At 34.2% G+C, this 14,497-nt stretch overlaps 7 protein-coding genes and 1 non-coding gene across 8 annotated transcripts; 4 read left to right on the forward strand and 4 right to left on the reverse strand.

Annotated features, from left to right (window-relative positions):
- Nucleotides 1-5: 5 nt before the first annotated feature.
- Nucleotides 6-4,260, reverse strand: WICANDRAFT_76839 (uncharacterized protein; the record flags this gene model as incomplete). Its single annotated transcript, XM_019184453.1, has 2 exons — nt 6-4,147; nt 4,206-4,260. 2 exons carry the CDS (start codon nt 4,258-4,260, stop codon nt 6-8), a joined length of 4,197 nt encoding a protein of 1,398 aa, XP_019041876.1.
- Nucleotides 4,261-4,576: 316 nt separating this feature from the next.
- Nucleotides 4,577-5,899, reverse strand: WICANDRAFT_60727 (uncharacterized protein; the record flags this gene model as incomplete). Its single annotated transcript, XM_019183046.1, has 1 exon — nt 4,577-5,899. One exon carries the CDS (start codon nt 5,897-5,899, stop codon nt 4,577-4,579), a length of 1,323 nt encoding a protein of 440 aa, XP_019041877.1.
- Nucleotides 5,900-6,245: 346 nt separating this feature from the next.
- On the reverse strand, nt 6,246-6,317 carry WICANDRAFT_t19. The gene has a single exon. It is a non-coding gene; the product is annotated as a tRNA-Glu (tRNA).
- A 547-nt stretch (nt 6,318-6,864) lies between these two features.
- WICANDRAFT_88427 (glycosyltransferase family 34 protein) lies at nt 6,865-8,501 on the forward strand. Its single transcript, XM_019186151.1, has one exon. It carries the CDS (start codon nt 7,149-7,151, stop codon nt 8,148-8,150), a length of 1,002 nt encoding a protein of 333 aa, XP_019041878.1. The 5' UTR covers nt 6,865-7,148; the 3' UTR covers nt 8,151-8,501.
- A 703-nt stretch (nt 8,502-9,204) lies between these two features.
- On the forward strand, nt 9,205-10,116 carry EOS1 (Eos1p; the record flags this gene model as incomplete). Its single annotated transcript, XM_019185416.1, has 1 exon — nt 9,205-10,116. One exon carries the CDS (start codon nt 9,205-9,207, stop codon nt 10,114-10,116), a length of 912 nt encoding a protein of 303 aa, XP_019041879.1.
- Nucleotides 10,117-10,393: 277 nt separating this feature from the next.
- On the forward strand, nt 10,394-10,921 carry SWS2 (mitochondrial 37S ribosomal protein uS13m; the record flags this gene model as incomplete). The annotated part of the gene is made up of 2 exons (XM_019183047.1): nt 10,394-10,444; nt 10,520-10,921. The coding sequence occupies 2 exons, from the start codon at nt 10,394-10,396 to the stop codon at nt 10,919-10,921; spliced, it is 453 nt and encodes a 150-aa protein (XP_019041880.1).
- Nucleotides 10,922-11,024: 103 nt separating this feature from the next.
- PMS1 (ATP-binding mismatch repair protein) lies at nt 11,025-13,848 on the reverse strand (the record flags this gene model as incomplete). Its single annotated transcript, XM_019185417.1, has 4 exons — nt 11,025-11,108; nt 11,158-11,843; nt 11,865-12,510; nt 12,550-13,848. 4 exons carry the CDS (start codon nt 13,846-13,848, stop codon nt 11,025-11,027), a joined length of 2,715 nt encoding a protein of 904 aa, XP_019041881.1.
- A 141-nt stretch (nt 13,849-13,989) lies between these two features.
- On the forward strand, nt 13,990-14,410 carry REV7 (Rev7p; the record flags this gene model as incomplete). Its single annotated transcript, XM_019183048.1, has 2 exons — nt 13,990-14,238; nt 14,288-14,410. 2 exons carry the CDS (start codon nt 13,990-13,992, stop codon nt 14,408-14,410), a joined length of 372 nt encoding a protein of 123 aa, XP_019041882.1.
- Nucleotides 14,411-14,497: the final 87 nt, after the last annotated feature.

Consider the following 14,497-nt stretch of genomic DNA (forward strand, 5'->3'; position numbering starts at 1 on the left):
TCCGTTCAAGCATTGGAATAATAATCCACCAATTTTTTTTGAGATGTACTCAACTTATCAAAAAAGTTCAAAGTATCTTGTTCTCTGTTTTCATCCATTGTTTCAACTTTGAGTTTTCCATTGATGTTTTTTCGAATTGAGTTTGAATCAATTAATTGAAGTTTATTTTTGCACTTGGAGTACGTTATAATCGTCAATCTTCTAACTTCAACTTCATCACTTGTCAAATACTTATAAACAATATTATCAATCTCTTTGATTTGATCAAAGGACAAACTCTCATGTTCAATGCATTTAATCAATGTCAACATTAAAAATGAGGTGAGAGGTGTATTATTTGTTTCACCTTCTTTCAAAAGAGCATAGCAACTATTTCTTATAGTACTCTTACCATTGACCAAATTCAATTCTAGAATTTCGTCAACAATTTCATCAGCTGCAATATAAATCTCATTCTTGAAGTTTTTCAAGTTCTCAATAACCATGACCAAAATATTCCAAATAGCAACAGTTTCAGTTAAAGTCAACAAGTTTTCAAAAAGTGTGTTCAAAACAACCAACTCTTTAAAGACAATCAAACCTTTGAAGCACAACTCTTTGGTAATATTAGCACTCAAATTGAAATATTTTATTATGCTCATCAAGATTGGCTTGTATCCACTAGTTTTCATCCATGACAAAACTTCCTTCTTACCAATAACTTTGTGTAGACATTTGATCATTTTATTCATCTCCTTTGAGCTTACTTGATCTTTCTCGAAACAGTCCACCAACGATGAAATATCTTTTATCAACTCATCAGAATTTTGTGCATCTTCTCTTGAAATAATTGATTCAATATGAGACAACTCCAAGTCCGTAAGCTTTCTCTCTGTTGGTTCTGTTGGTTCCTTATCTTCAAATATTTTTATATGCTTTTTCGTATTATTAAAGAAAGGATCAGTTTGATTGATTATTTGAGACATATCTTTGGCTGGGGTTGAAGGTTTCTGTGGAGAGATGTGAATCCCGCTGATCTGGTCTGTTATATTTCTTGTTATCTCATCACTATGGACATGGTCATCATTACCATCTATAGGTCTCAAGCTTGGTGCATCAGTTATAATCTTGTTTTCCACTTCAATAACATCATCATCTGTTGGATTCTCAAGAAAAGGTGAAGCAATATTAGTTTCTGATCTAATTTCCATATCCACATCATCTTCGATGTTTTCAGTAAATTTTCCAGCTTCTTGTTGTGGTTGAACTTTTTCACCAGGAAATTCAGGTTCAACTTTTTGCCCTGGATTTTGCCCTGTTATGCTTTCTCTTTTAATTGGCTTTGCAAAAATATCACTCATAAAATCAACATCTTTTTCATGCGAATCCCTCATCTCTAAATCTTCATCATAATTTTCCTTTTCTAAAGCCGGTTTAAAATTGGGTAAAATCATTGTCATATCGGTACCAAAACCAGCTTTTATAGATGTTGTTGGGTCAGTAGGCTTTCTATTCAATGGGTTGATCATCGTCATTTCACCTAATCCATGTTCAGTTGCATCCATTGGCTTTTCTTCCACAATTTCCTTGAAATCTTCCAAAATCATATGAATTTTTGACTTTATGTATGCGCTTGAGCTTTTCAGAGTTTTTTCAAACAATTCTTCATTGAGACCATTGAGTTTAACAACCAATTCATCATATCTTGGATAGTCACTGATTGAAAGAGGAAATATTGATTGACAAGTTTCTTCAATAATCTCATCTGAAGCAACAGATTCATCACTTGAAATAAGTTCATAAAGATTTTTTATTGAGAAATCCAAAAAGGTGTTTTTGTGCTTGATATGGAACATTGTTGATGGAGCATTATCAAATTGAAGAGATTCTAATGACCTGATTACACCGTTGATTCCCTTTATTATTTCAATTTTATCAAATCTGGTGACCAAAATACCAATGTCCTCTTTATTCACAGCTATAAGTTTTAGCAGCATAGTAACATCAAGTAAGTCATAGAATTCTGGGATTTTGAGTAGAGGCTTTAGTAGAAATCCATCCAAAATTATCAGATTTTTCAAAATTTGTGATAGTCCACTAACTTTCTCACCACGGTTTAAGCGATCTTTCAAACTCTGAATACCACTAATTCTTTCCCTTGTAAGCGGTGATCCCAATTGTTTCATCATCACCTCTATCTCATTAGGGTTCTTTATGATTGGTTCCTCACTTGCAGCCCTTGTTACAACTGAAGGTCCGGTTGTATCTATTGGCTCTGGACTTTTGTTATCTGTTTTCAGTTGATGTGTATTGAGTGAGCTTGATCTAGCACCTTTAGATAGCTGTCTTGGTAGCATGTATGAATTTCCTGAACTTGGAACTCTGACTCTTTGAGCAGCGCCAATTCTTGTTGGTTTGCCTATTTCAGCATTTGAAGAGTTCCCAAAATCTTGTGGCTGAGCACTATCAGATGGTTCTCTTGAGTGATTGTAGTTGAGGGCAGATGAGTCAGAAGTTGATCTTCTTTCTCTTTGTTTGGAGGCAACAAAATCTCTGATTGACGGACGTTTTCTTTCATTAGCCAATGTTGATGATCTGGATAATGTTGTTGAGAATGAAGCGGTAATATCAGATGGTTTTGATCTTTCCAATGCTTTTTTCACGCTTGTATCTTGTTTAGAAATAATTGCATCCCCCATTTGAGGGAATCTTTTATATAGTATCCAGAAGGTAGATCTCATTGATTCTCTGATGCTAATATTTGGGTCTGATACACCTTTTGAAACCCACTTTTGGATTGTGTCTAAATTCTGTTGGTCAAATTTTGCACCATGTTTCAATATAAAAATCTGAAGAAAAGTTGATGAATATAAGCGAGGTTGAACATTTTTATCTTGATATAAGGCAAAGCATTGATTGAAAAGTCTGTTGTTGTAACTGATGTTGGTTAGAAGCACACAAAGCGAGCCAAAAGCATTCATCGATGTGATTTTCTTGGTGGCTGATGTCATGGAGGCTAATGAATGGAATAACTGTTCAGCAATTGGATCTATATGTTTTGTTAAGTGAGCAGCAATTTCCTTTATCAATTGGCAACCATTTGATGATAATGTTGTTCTCAATGATGTTACCGATTTGGAAATACCTTCATTGAGAGATCTAGTAGCATTCACCATAGCATCCGGATAGGTCTCTGAATTTCCAGCAATAAGAGATCTAAATTTGATAATGTTTTTCTCTCTATTACCCCAGTTGAATTCGGTTTCCTTCCCATTGAAAGGAGGTAGTAACAATTCCACTTCTTTGCTTAACTCCTGAGCAGATGATACGGCTTTAGGTTGTATTGATTCATCTAACTTTGCAGTTGGAACATTTGCTAATATATCTGATAGCTCAGTTGAAGTGCTCAAAGTTTTAGCCTTTGGTTTGGATATGTTGGATGTAGTTCTTGCATTTCTGGATCTAGTCAGGTTGTTGAAAGAATCGATAGTAGATCTTGATGTTGTTCCCATTGATTTAACTTCTGAGGTATAAGAGTTTGCAGCAACAAGGTCCACTTCCTTTAACACCTTCACCGCTGTTCGTTGATCCACCCTCTGGTTCTTGAACTCCTTCACTAGTTCAGATGATTTTCCTTTGTTCAGGATGTAGTATTTTATCAACAGCACTTCTGTGTTTTTCACAACTTCAATGCAATCATCTCTAAGCAAGTTGACAAGATTTGGAAGGAACTGAGTGAAATTGAAGTTTTTATTCAAGTCTATCAGATCTGATATGAAGACTATAGATTCTGATCTAATGTTCTGGTTTGAGTGGATAAGTGCTGAGTCCTTCAAGTAAGTTTCAACGATAGTTGGAGTAGCTAGCCAAAATGTCTCTAATGAATTCTTAGCCTGCGTTCTAAAGTTTGGTTTTTGATCCAGTAGTCTATTGACTAGTATCGGAAGTGTAATTTTTGAAACTCCTCTTAATATATGAGGGTCTTGCATACCCACTCTTTTGATTAGATGGCAAATTGTAGAAAAGGCAACTGATGATAATTTAAAGTCATTGGATTTGTTTGCGACTTTCAAACTTTCAAAATATTTTGTAACAGATGTGAGATCAACAAATTCACGTTTTATATGTGCTTTCAATTCGGTTAAAACTTCGACTTTCTTCTCAACATCTTATTAGATCTGTTAGTATCCAAGCTCTTGAAAAACGACTTTCTTGGAGTGACTTACCATTATCGTTGGCTGTTATTATAGCATATAACGTTTCTCCAGTGTAGTTGAACATTATTTGGGAATAATCACTCTGTATGATTGTACCCTATTTATCTAACTCCAAAGTTGTGTGGTTGTTGTGAGTTTATTTATTTACAAATCAAATGTGATGTATGGATTTTGGGAGCTTGTTTTTTTTTGTTTACGTTTTTTTATGATCGTGTTTTGGATTTCCCAAAATCTACACATCCGTTGTCGTGGAAACCAACAATTGTTTGTTAGATGCACGCCCTCAACAATCAGTTTCAATTTGGATCTTTATCAATTTTACGCCATTGGAAGTACTAAATGATCAATAACTAATATATGTATTATACTTTTTACGAATTTTATTCATCATCTTTAAAATCCCAAAAGTTGATGTACAGTCCAACATCATAAGAAAGCCTCAAAATCCCGGCAACCAGAAAACACAACCACATTTTATCTTTTGATGCCAAAACACCACTAATAAGAGGACCGAAAGTGTTGACAAGCGTTTTGCTTGCATTTATAAATCCAATTGCAGCTGTTCTCTCTTGTGGCTCTACTGTTGCAGAGATAAACACATGTTTTGATGGTAAATCCATTGTTCTGATTAAAGATCTTGTAAGGAACAAAGTCACCATTTCTCTCATACCTATAGGCAAAGCCATCATGACCAGCATAACTGAAGCAGTGGTGTGAACAGTAACCATTGTTCTGATAGGCCCGTACTTTTTACAAAAGTATGTACCAACAAGTGCCATCAATGCACCACTTATAGCAGCAGTCCCGAAAATTAGCCCTAACGAAGACGAGCTTAAAGCATATCTGATCTTGAAATAGTAAGCAGTCCAGGCCTTGGTACTTAAAGACATCCCTAAGGAATCTAAACAGATCAAAACCGTCAGAATTAATAACTTCTTCAAAGATTCAGGCGAGAATTTTGGGACAAGCTTCCAAATCAATGATTTCTTTTCATTTGGAGTTACTGGCTCTTCGATTTCTTCACTGTCACCTCCCAATAAAGTTTCTGATTCTGGAGTCAACCTTTCACTAGCTTTAACTGTAATGTCATTCTCAATTTCAATCTCTGAAGAAAGTAAAAAGTTCAAGATGAATAAAATCATTCCATTTATAGTGTAAAACAGGAAACAGACCTCATACTTATCTTTTCCAACCAAGAGACCAATAACCAAGGATCCCAGCCCAGCTGAAAACCCTCCTGTAAATGTATACCAAGAGAAAATGTCTGATCTATCCTCGTATCTAGTGAGACTTGAGATAGCTGATTGTTCTATTGACCTAAATGGACCAACTTCACCTCCGGAAGTTGTAACAACACCAAATATCATAACAATTGAAATTATAAATATGTTCTCAAAATAATAAAGAAGTGCACCAGTGAGTGTTATAAGAAGAGACGATAGCAACAAAATTTTTCTTCTTCCTAATGAATCAGACACCAACGCTAACAAAAATGAAAAAATCAAGTCACCAACTAGTGTGAATGTTAAAAGAATACCAATTTCTGTCTCATTAATACCTTTTGATTTCAAATATTGAACCAGGATCAAACTTATGGCACCAAAAGCTGCAAGCCTGGTGCATCTTGCGATCAAAATAAGATGAATATCTCTTGGTGCGCTCAAGATTGTATTAACACCAATATGTTCAGCTATTGAAACCATTCCAAAACTAGTTAATTTCTATATAGAGTTTACTTTAAGATGAAGCTAGAACTCTATAGCAGTTTCATTATTCTTAGAAATGTACACAAATTACGTCTCTTCTGCAAATTAGAAAATGTGTTAATCGGTGATTTTTTTAATTTCATGAACTTCTCGCCTATCGATCCGCAAACGGTGGTATCTCCGAAACTCATATTTTAGCTGAAAGAATGAACATTGACTTAATTCGACCTTAAAAAGAGTTAAAATTCTCAGAAAAATGGACTATAGTAAAAATTGGGCTCAAATTATTTGATTAAGGTGCTTAAAGTAGCAAAAAAAGGATTTTGAAGCTTCAAAAAAAGAATTCCGATGCGGGGAGTCGAACCCCGGTCTGCTCGGTGAAAGCGAACCGTGCTAGCCGTTACACTACATCGGATAATTGTTAAGTTAAAAATCTGCTGAAAGACTTGACTATACTTTCCGGATATAAGCGCCCAAATTTTGAGTCTAATAATTTAAACAAAAGCGAAGCTTTTTCAAGCAAAATTACATTTTACTATGTACTAAAAGTGCACAGCTTTTCTACCTAATATTTATCAAGCTGTAGCTCAAGAATTCGAAATTGGTGTTGTTTTCCAGATGAAATTGAGAGTTACAGAGAATAATAGTTGGTCGTCATTTTATTTTTTAAAATCTGGTAATTAACAAAAAAGTTTAATTAGCTTTTGAAAAGAACATTTATTGAAGGCAAGAAGCCTAAAATCTTTACCCTTTTACTTTTATCCCATTTACAGGGTCAAATTGTGAAATTAAATTGATTAATGTTAAATCACACCCTCGGTTTTCAATTTTAATCGTGACTTTTGAAGACCGGATTTCGCGCCAATGTTTTTCCTTGGTGTCCAAATTTTCAAAAATAAACATGTAGTCGAATTCGAAAAAATGGTTGATGTTGATCCAAGCTTTTAAAGCATTTTTAACTCAAATCACACGCTCCTTGAAGATATTTTCTTCTCATACTATATCCTTTCATCATCTAAGGAAAAACTTGAATCAAATATAAAGATTGGAATTACAGTGTACCATCTTAACGTTATCAAAGGTTCAGGAATTTTTTTTTTAGCGAGAAGGGCCCATTATCTAGCTGAGAGAGAGAAAAAAAAACAACATATAATCAGAAGGGACAACTTGCTTTTTCAAACCCAACAGAAACTATTTACAGGATAGTCCATTAGCATTCATTTATTATAGAGTTGCATTAGGTATCATGGTGTACGTTGACAAAGATATAGAGTCAAATTTAAAATACGCCCCAAAATCAAATGGATCAAGATTTGCTGCTTTAAAACTTTTTGTTATTAAGTATAGAAAAATAGTGATACTATTGATATCATTAGTAATCTTGTCGCTATTTACTAATGTTCCATTACTTCCACATTGGAGGTTTACACAACCAAAAGTTGTCATCATATTAGCAGCAAATGAAGGTGGTGGTGTTTTGAAATGGAAAGGTGCTCAAGAATGGTCCATTGAAAGATCATCTATTGCCAACAAGAAGGACTATGCTAAAAGACACGGCTATGATTTAACCATCAAAGACTTAACTGTTAAGAAGAGATATAGTCATGAATGGAGAGAAAGTTGGGAGAAGGCCGATATCATGAAACAAGCCATGAGACAATACCCAAAGGCTGAATGGTTCTGGTGGTTAGATTTACACACTTTTATCATGGAACCACAACTCTCATTAGAGGAGCATGTTTTCAGCAAACTTGATAATTTAACATATAGACAATTGACAGAGTTCAACCCATTACAATTAAAGACTGATTTACCATATGTTGACTATTCACAACCAATAGATTTGTTGATCACCCAAGATTGCGGTGGATTTAACTTGGGTTCTTTCATTATGAGAAGATCACAATGGTCAGAAGCCTTATTAGATATATGGTGGGACCCTGTCTTTTATGAACAAATGCATATGACCTGGGAGCATAAAGAACAAGATGCTTTAGAAACTTTATACAATGCACAATCCTGGATAAGAGAACGCGTGGGATTCTTACCATTGAGATCAATTAATGCGTTCCCACCAGGTGCTTGTTCAGAACAAGCCAATGATCCAAGATATTTCTATAGTGAAAAAGAACGTGATTTTGTTGTCAATATGGCTGGTTGTGATTGGGGTAGAGATTGTTGGAATGAAATGGAACATTACAAAGCCTTGAGCAAAAAATTACAAAAACCGTGGTACAAATTCTGGTGATTAGTATCATTATCACCATAATTCATTAAAATAGCATGCATTTTGTGGAAAAGAAAGTCTAATTACAACCAATGCCTCACCAAGTCATTTTTGTCCAGTTTATTTCTTTGTTCTATATTTCATTTATTTCCCGTTATATATTTGTTTTGTTTTGTTTTGTTTGCAGACTGTCTATACAGTGAGAGATACTGGTGTTGTTTTATTATATTTTACAAAGTGTACATTAAACCAAATCATTTCATTCATACCAACTGATGTTCCTTCCTTCTATACACACTTTTTGATTTTGATAAGAGAAAAAAAAAAAACCTTTAAAAAAAGAGTTGATGTGCTGTGCTAGCTAGATTAGCCATAATGTCAAACATGTATCATTTATAAATGTGATTTATCCATTTTGTAGGATCTCATTATCTATTTTAAATGACGTATGTTGTTTGTTCCTGATTTTGTTCCTGTCAGTTTCATGGAATTTCCGTTTCTGTCCTTTTCCAGTTCCGTTTTGAGATGAACAAAAAAAAAAATTTAAACAATCGCATCAATCTCATCAAAAGCGCAAAAAGTCACGACTTACGAACAAAAAGATTTGGCATTTAGTCCTGATCATCGTATTTGAGCTGATAAGTAACAGCCTTTGAAGTTCACTTTCAATCTATTCGAGGAAAGCTATTGATTTGGAGGCCAGAATACAATTCGACTAGCCCATACAATCCAGTGATCCATCAGGCAGTGATTTACAGTATACAAGTTATCAAGGCATCAAGGGTTTTGTGAAGAAATATTGAACAAAGAACGAACAATTAAGGTTGAGCACTCCCTATCGCCTTTACAACCAATTTCAATATTCATTTGAACACTATATAACCAGCACATTCCCTGATCATTGATTGGCCTCAGATTTTTTTTCGCAGCAAGATTGTGTTTGGAAATTATGTCAAATATCACCAGACAAAGAACACAAGGAAGAAATCATGGGGACATAATTGATAATAGCTATGCTGAAAGACCACCTCGAACTCCATCCCCCACTGCTGCTGATTATCCAGAATATCAACAAATGAGAATTTCAAACTCTTCAGTGAGCCTGGCTAGAGATTATTCTGTGCAAGATAGTTACCGTACTGGGTCATATATAAGCTTACAAGCATTAGCTACAGATGTTGTTAATATTCCAGACGAACAGGTACCGTCATACGAGGAAATAATGAATCAAGACCAACAGAACAATCAAGCTTTGAGGTCAGTTAATCAGTCCAGAAGCAACTCAATCCAAGAAGAAGTGGCTGTTGGCAGTAATAACACTTCTCAAGAACGTTCAAATACTCAGGAAAGACAAAGTTTGAAAGTTTTAGGTCTAAATTTCCTTAACGCCAGACAACATTTTGCATTAGCAATATGTCGTGATTCCGTTTTAATTCCTTCATTATACAATTCATTCAAATGTTTCAAACAGAGCTATAACTTTTATTATTCACCAGATCCAGAATTCGAAAGTCAAGCTATGTCTATACTGACAAGACCAAGCTCTTCAGAGCATTTCATCGCTGGTATATGGTGTATTGTTGCTGCCTACCTATCATTTTCAGTCATTGATGGGTTGATGGTAAGATGGATAGTTACATATCAAACAGGGGCAGCCATTCTTAGAGTCTTAGCACTATCAATGCTCCTTATCACAATTGAACAAGCTACCCTTGCCATTTTGAGTCCCGATGGGTTTTATTCTTTGCATACATGGATCTTGATTTCTTGTATATTGACGGTGTTTTATATTGTTCAAAATTTTGTCACTAGTAATTTGGATTTGAAAAATGATAAGAAACCAAGAAGCGTGGATTATTACAATATAACTGTCTTTGCAGTGGTTCCAATTGGTGTTGCTAGTTTCATTTCAATGATTGGGTTACTACGGGTTTTGTTAATATTGAGATTAGATTTAGAAAGGGAGAAGTATGGTTTACAACTTTGAGTTATAGTTTGTTTTAAAGGAAAGGGCGTTTGAAGATATGTACTTTAGTAATTGTGAACAATGTTAATAATAGTAATTAGTGAACAAGTTTTGTAATGTCTAAGTTTAGTTTACCAGAAATTAAGTATTAGTGATCTGCCCGAACCGACTTATAACATCCGAACATCCTGATTTTTTTTTTCACGAACTTCAAGAACGAAAGGTTGATCTTGATGGAAGTTATTATGGAGTTTAAGTTCAGGCAAACCATCCACACCTCTAATTACCACTGATCACCATGCCTGTCCATATTATGGGTAAATCCTTTAGAAGCAAACAACCAGTGCACGTATGTATATGAGTTTTCCATTCCCTATAGGGAGTAATGTTTCGTGAAACAGAAATACTAACACTAAATTAACAGATTGGTTTAGCTGCTAAATTCTACGGTCTAGGAATGAAAAATGCTCAAAAAATATGTTCCAAATTAGGTTTTTACCCATGGATTAGAATGCATCAATTAACTGAACAACAAATTTTGGGTATTACAAAAGAATTATCAGAACTAACGATAGAAGGGAATGCAAGAGCTATTGTTCGTGAAAATATTCAATTAAAGAGACGTATTGGTTCATACCAGGGTCTAAGACATGCTATGGGTTTACCTGTTCGTGGTCAACATACTAGAAATAACGGTAAGACTGCTAAGAAGTTGAATAGACTTGATAGAAGAGGTTTTGCAACTTCTGCGTATGCTCAAGGTCAAATACATTCATCAACTGGTGCTTTTGCAGCTTTTAAGAACTTGTTCGGTGGGTTGTTTTAAGTTATTGGTCATGTAAAATAGATTTGGAATCCAAAAATTGTATATACAAAATAAATTACGAATATCAAGAGAATGAAAAAAAATAATACGTTCGTAATAATCATTAAATTCTATAATCGGCGTCAAATGGTTTCCATTGTTCAAGTTCCATTAAATGACGCATAGTTGGACGTCCATGAGGACAATTCTAAATATTGTTAGTGGTTGTGTTAGACTTGATATTGATTGATACTTACCCATGGTTTATCTAATTCACCAAGATTTCTCACAACTTTCGTCATTGTTTTTGTTGTTAAACTTCTACCAACCATGATACTTTTACGACATGCTCTCATTGCAAACATTGAACGAATTTTAGAGCATCTAACAGAGTTTGTGTTTCCTTGGTTTTCTTTAACCAGATGTATCAATTCATTGAAGTCTGATTCATCAAAAACTGTCTTTTTAGATATTGGAAGTGAAACTAACTTTATACGTGCACCTGGCTCACCTTCCTCATCGATTGTAAATTTGAACCCATTCTTGATGAAGACTTCTTTATGATCAATAACAACCAATTCATCTAATGCATTCAACTCAATAAATTTAGGTGCAACTAAAGGTTGACTATCAAAAACAGTAACTTTTTGAAGAGTTTCGAAATTGTATTTCTCATCAGAAGCATGTTGATCAACAATAAATAAGTCTTGACTTGATTCATTTTGTCTTATAACTAGTATAAAACCTAGATTGAATTGACCAATGATTTTCATATCCATAAAATCTTTTTTAGAGACAGTTAGGGTTAATTTATTTTCTGATTCTTCCTGATCATCTATATTGTCTATCGAGACACTTTTCAAGGAATCTTGGGGTTGGTCAATTGATTCACATATAATATCAGAGCAGGTTGTAAACGTCAGATATTGCTCATAATTTCTAGCTGCATCTTTTTCCCTCTCACTTGAAATCAGAAATTTGTTGTTGAACTCTTTTTTGATTGAAATAGCTTCAGGAGGTTCCTCAGCAACTGGCTCAAGATCATCCTCTTCTTGATATACTGAACCATCATCTGAGCCAATCTGTCCATCGTCATTGGCCTCATCCTCCAAATTCTCCTCGCCTTCAAGTTGATCTTCCTTAGCGCTGCCCCCATCAGCATCCTCCTCAGCATCTTCAACGGCATCTTCACCATCAATTTCAATCTCATCAGGATCATCATAATTATGGAATTCCTTTGTATGCTCTTGACTACCACAATGACACTCTTTGAAAGCCAGCTTACCATTCTTCCTGATATAAGCCTCTTGAACCATTTCTTGATCACCAATTTTCATCAAAACAGGTTCTAAAGTTGTTTGTTTAGACTGTGATTTTTTAATATTTTGATCATTTCTGAATGATGATAGGTTTTTTAGGATTGGTAGATCTGCTGGTTTGGATCTGATAACTGGTCTGTTTCTAAAAGTTGATAGTATGGATTCCCTCGTATTGATTGATTTAGGTTGAGTTTCTTGATTCTCTTCTTCAACCTCCTCAGCAGCACTTTTTTCACCATCATTTTCATCATCTTCAATCAATTCTTTGCTGGTTTCTGCAGGCTCTTCGCCCTGTTCGCATTCATCAATATCCTCTTGATCTTTCTCAACAATTTCTTCTCTTTTTCTCCTTTTCGTCTCATTTCCATCAGAGGTCAATATCCTCTTCATGCCTTGTATTTCATCACTTGGTGGATCAATTTCAGACTTGATATTTGGTGTATATGCAAAACTTGAAGTGTTTAAAGATGATTGAACTGGCACTTCTTCTTCATCATCTTCACGATACGAAGAACTTCTCAAATCACCTAAACTTCTTTGTGTCTGGGCGTTTTTAGCCATACTCAAATCCTGAGAATCATAAAATTCAGCCAACTTTTCTTTCAACTCTTCAATAACCCGATTTTCATTATGAATCAAAACTGTTCTTTTATCTGGGGTAACATTAACATCAATAAATTGAGGGTCCAACTCCAAATTTAGTAAAATAACTGGGTATTGTATATGATTAAATGTCTTGTAAACTTCGTTTATAGCTTTGGCAAAAGGTTGTAATGAAACTGGTCTATAATTTATGAAAAAAACTTGTCGATCTGTAGCTGACCTTCCAAATCCAAATGAACATTTTGAGATATATCCTGATATTTTTATTGTATAATCTGTTGAATGATCTAAAACCTTCAATCTTGATTTATGTGTGTTTAAGTCAAGTTCAAGTTCTATTGGAATCAATCCATATAACCCATTTGAACCAAACACATTTATAATATTGTTCTTCATTGAGTCGTTCCCTTGAGAACTCAGAACAATATTTTTTTTACCCTTTGGGGTCATACTGTAAACTAATATCTTGACATTTGTGGAAATTAATGCATATGACTGTAGTAAGGTTAAACATTTTGAGAACTCTTTTTTAGAGTTCTTTATGAAATCTTTCCTCCTTACTGGTAAATTGTTGAACAAATCTGTTATTATTATTGAAGTACCCTTTGGTCTTGAGCATATAGTTTTATTACCTAATTCACCAGAATGTTTAAATTCAAGAGTAGTTGCCTTGGGAGCTTTTTTTGTAGTTGTGATTTTGACATTTGAAATAGCACATAATGAACTCATTGCTTCACCTCTAAACCCCAAAGTTTTAACTTTTGCCACATCTTCAAAAGTTGATAGTTTTGAAGTATAATGTTTCAAAGCAATTTTATCAAAATCTTGTTCATCAATACCATCACCGTCATCAGAAACTTCTATTGAATCAATACCATAATTCTTAAATGTAACTTCAATCTTCTTTGAATGAGCATCAATACTATTTTCAACTAATTCCTTAACCGCTGTGCACAGATCCACAATAACTTGACCTGAAGTGATTCTATGGACATCTTCTTTCCCAATACTACTGATCCTTGACATTATGGATTTTTGCCGTCAAGTCTTTTGATGAATTTGTTTTGAATTGTTTTGGCGTTGGTTTTTACGCGCCCTATCGCGATGACATATAGAAAAAATTATTGAAACCTCGATACTTTTTCTCTTGAATTATCAAGAACAACAATGACAAAAATAATACCCAAAAAGAAACCAGATGGCTCATTATCATTAACACCAAATAACTTGTACTTTACATTCCAACAATTCCTAGTGACATGGATAAATATCATCACAAAAGAGAGATCTATATACCCAGAAGAATCTTATGAGTTTAGGAATTCATTCAATTTACAATGTCCTTATAATCGACATCCAGATGTCACCAAATGGAACGATGACTTGATTAGTGATATAATGGATGACTTATGCTTTGTATGTGGGCTTGTACGAATTAAGAAGGATCATACTAACTTTGTGCTAGAAAAAAATCAAATTGATATCGTTAATCATATTTGATAAAGAAACTGAAGAGACAATTGAAAGGTATAGTTTGAATATGTTTGAGTTTTTACATACTCCCAAAGATTACTATGATAAGCAGTAAGTATGATAATGTTTCCCCAGTCAACCAATTAACTAATTAGATTAGAATTTCTGGGTTTCAAGATTTATCATGGAAACTAGTATATGA

The sequence above is a fragment of the Wickerhamomyces anomalus genome (genome assembly GCF_001661255.1).
Source record: "Wickerhamomyces anomalus NRRL Y-366-8 unplaced genomic scaffold WICANscaffold_1, whole genome shotgun sequence".
Lineage (NCBI taxonomy): Eukaryota > Fungi > Ascomycota > Saccharomycetes > Phaffomycetales > Wickerhamomycetaceae > Hansenula > Hansenula anomala.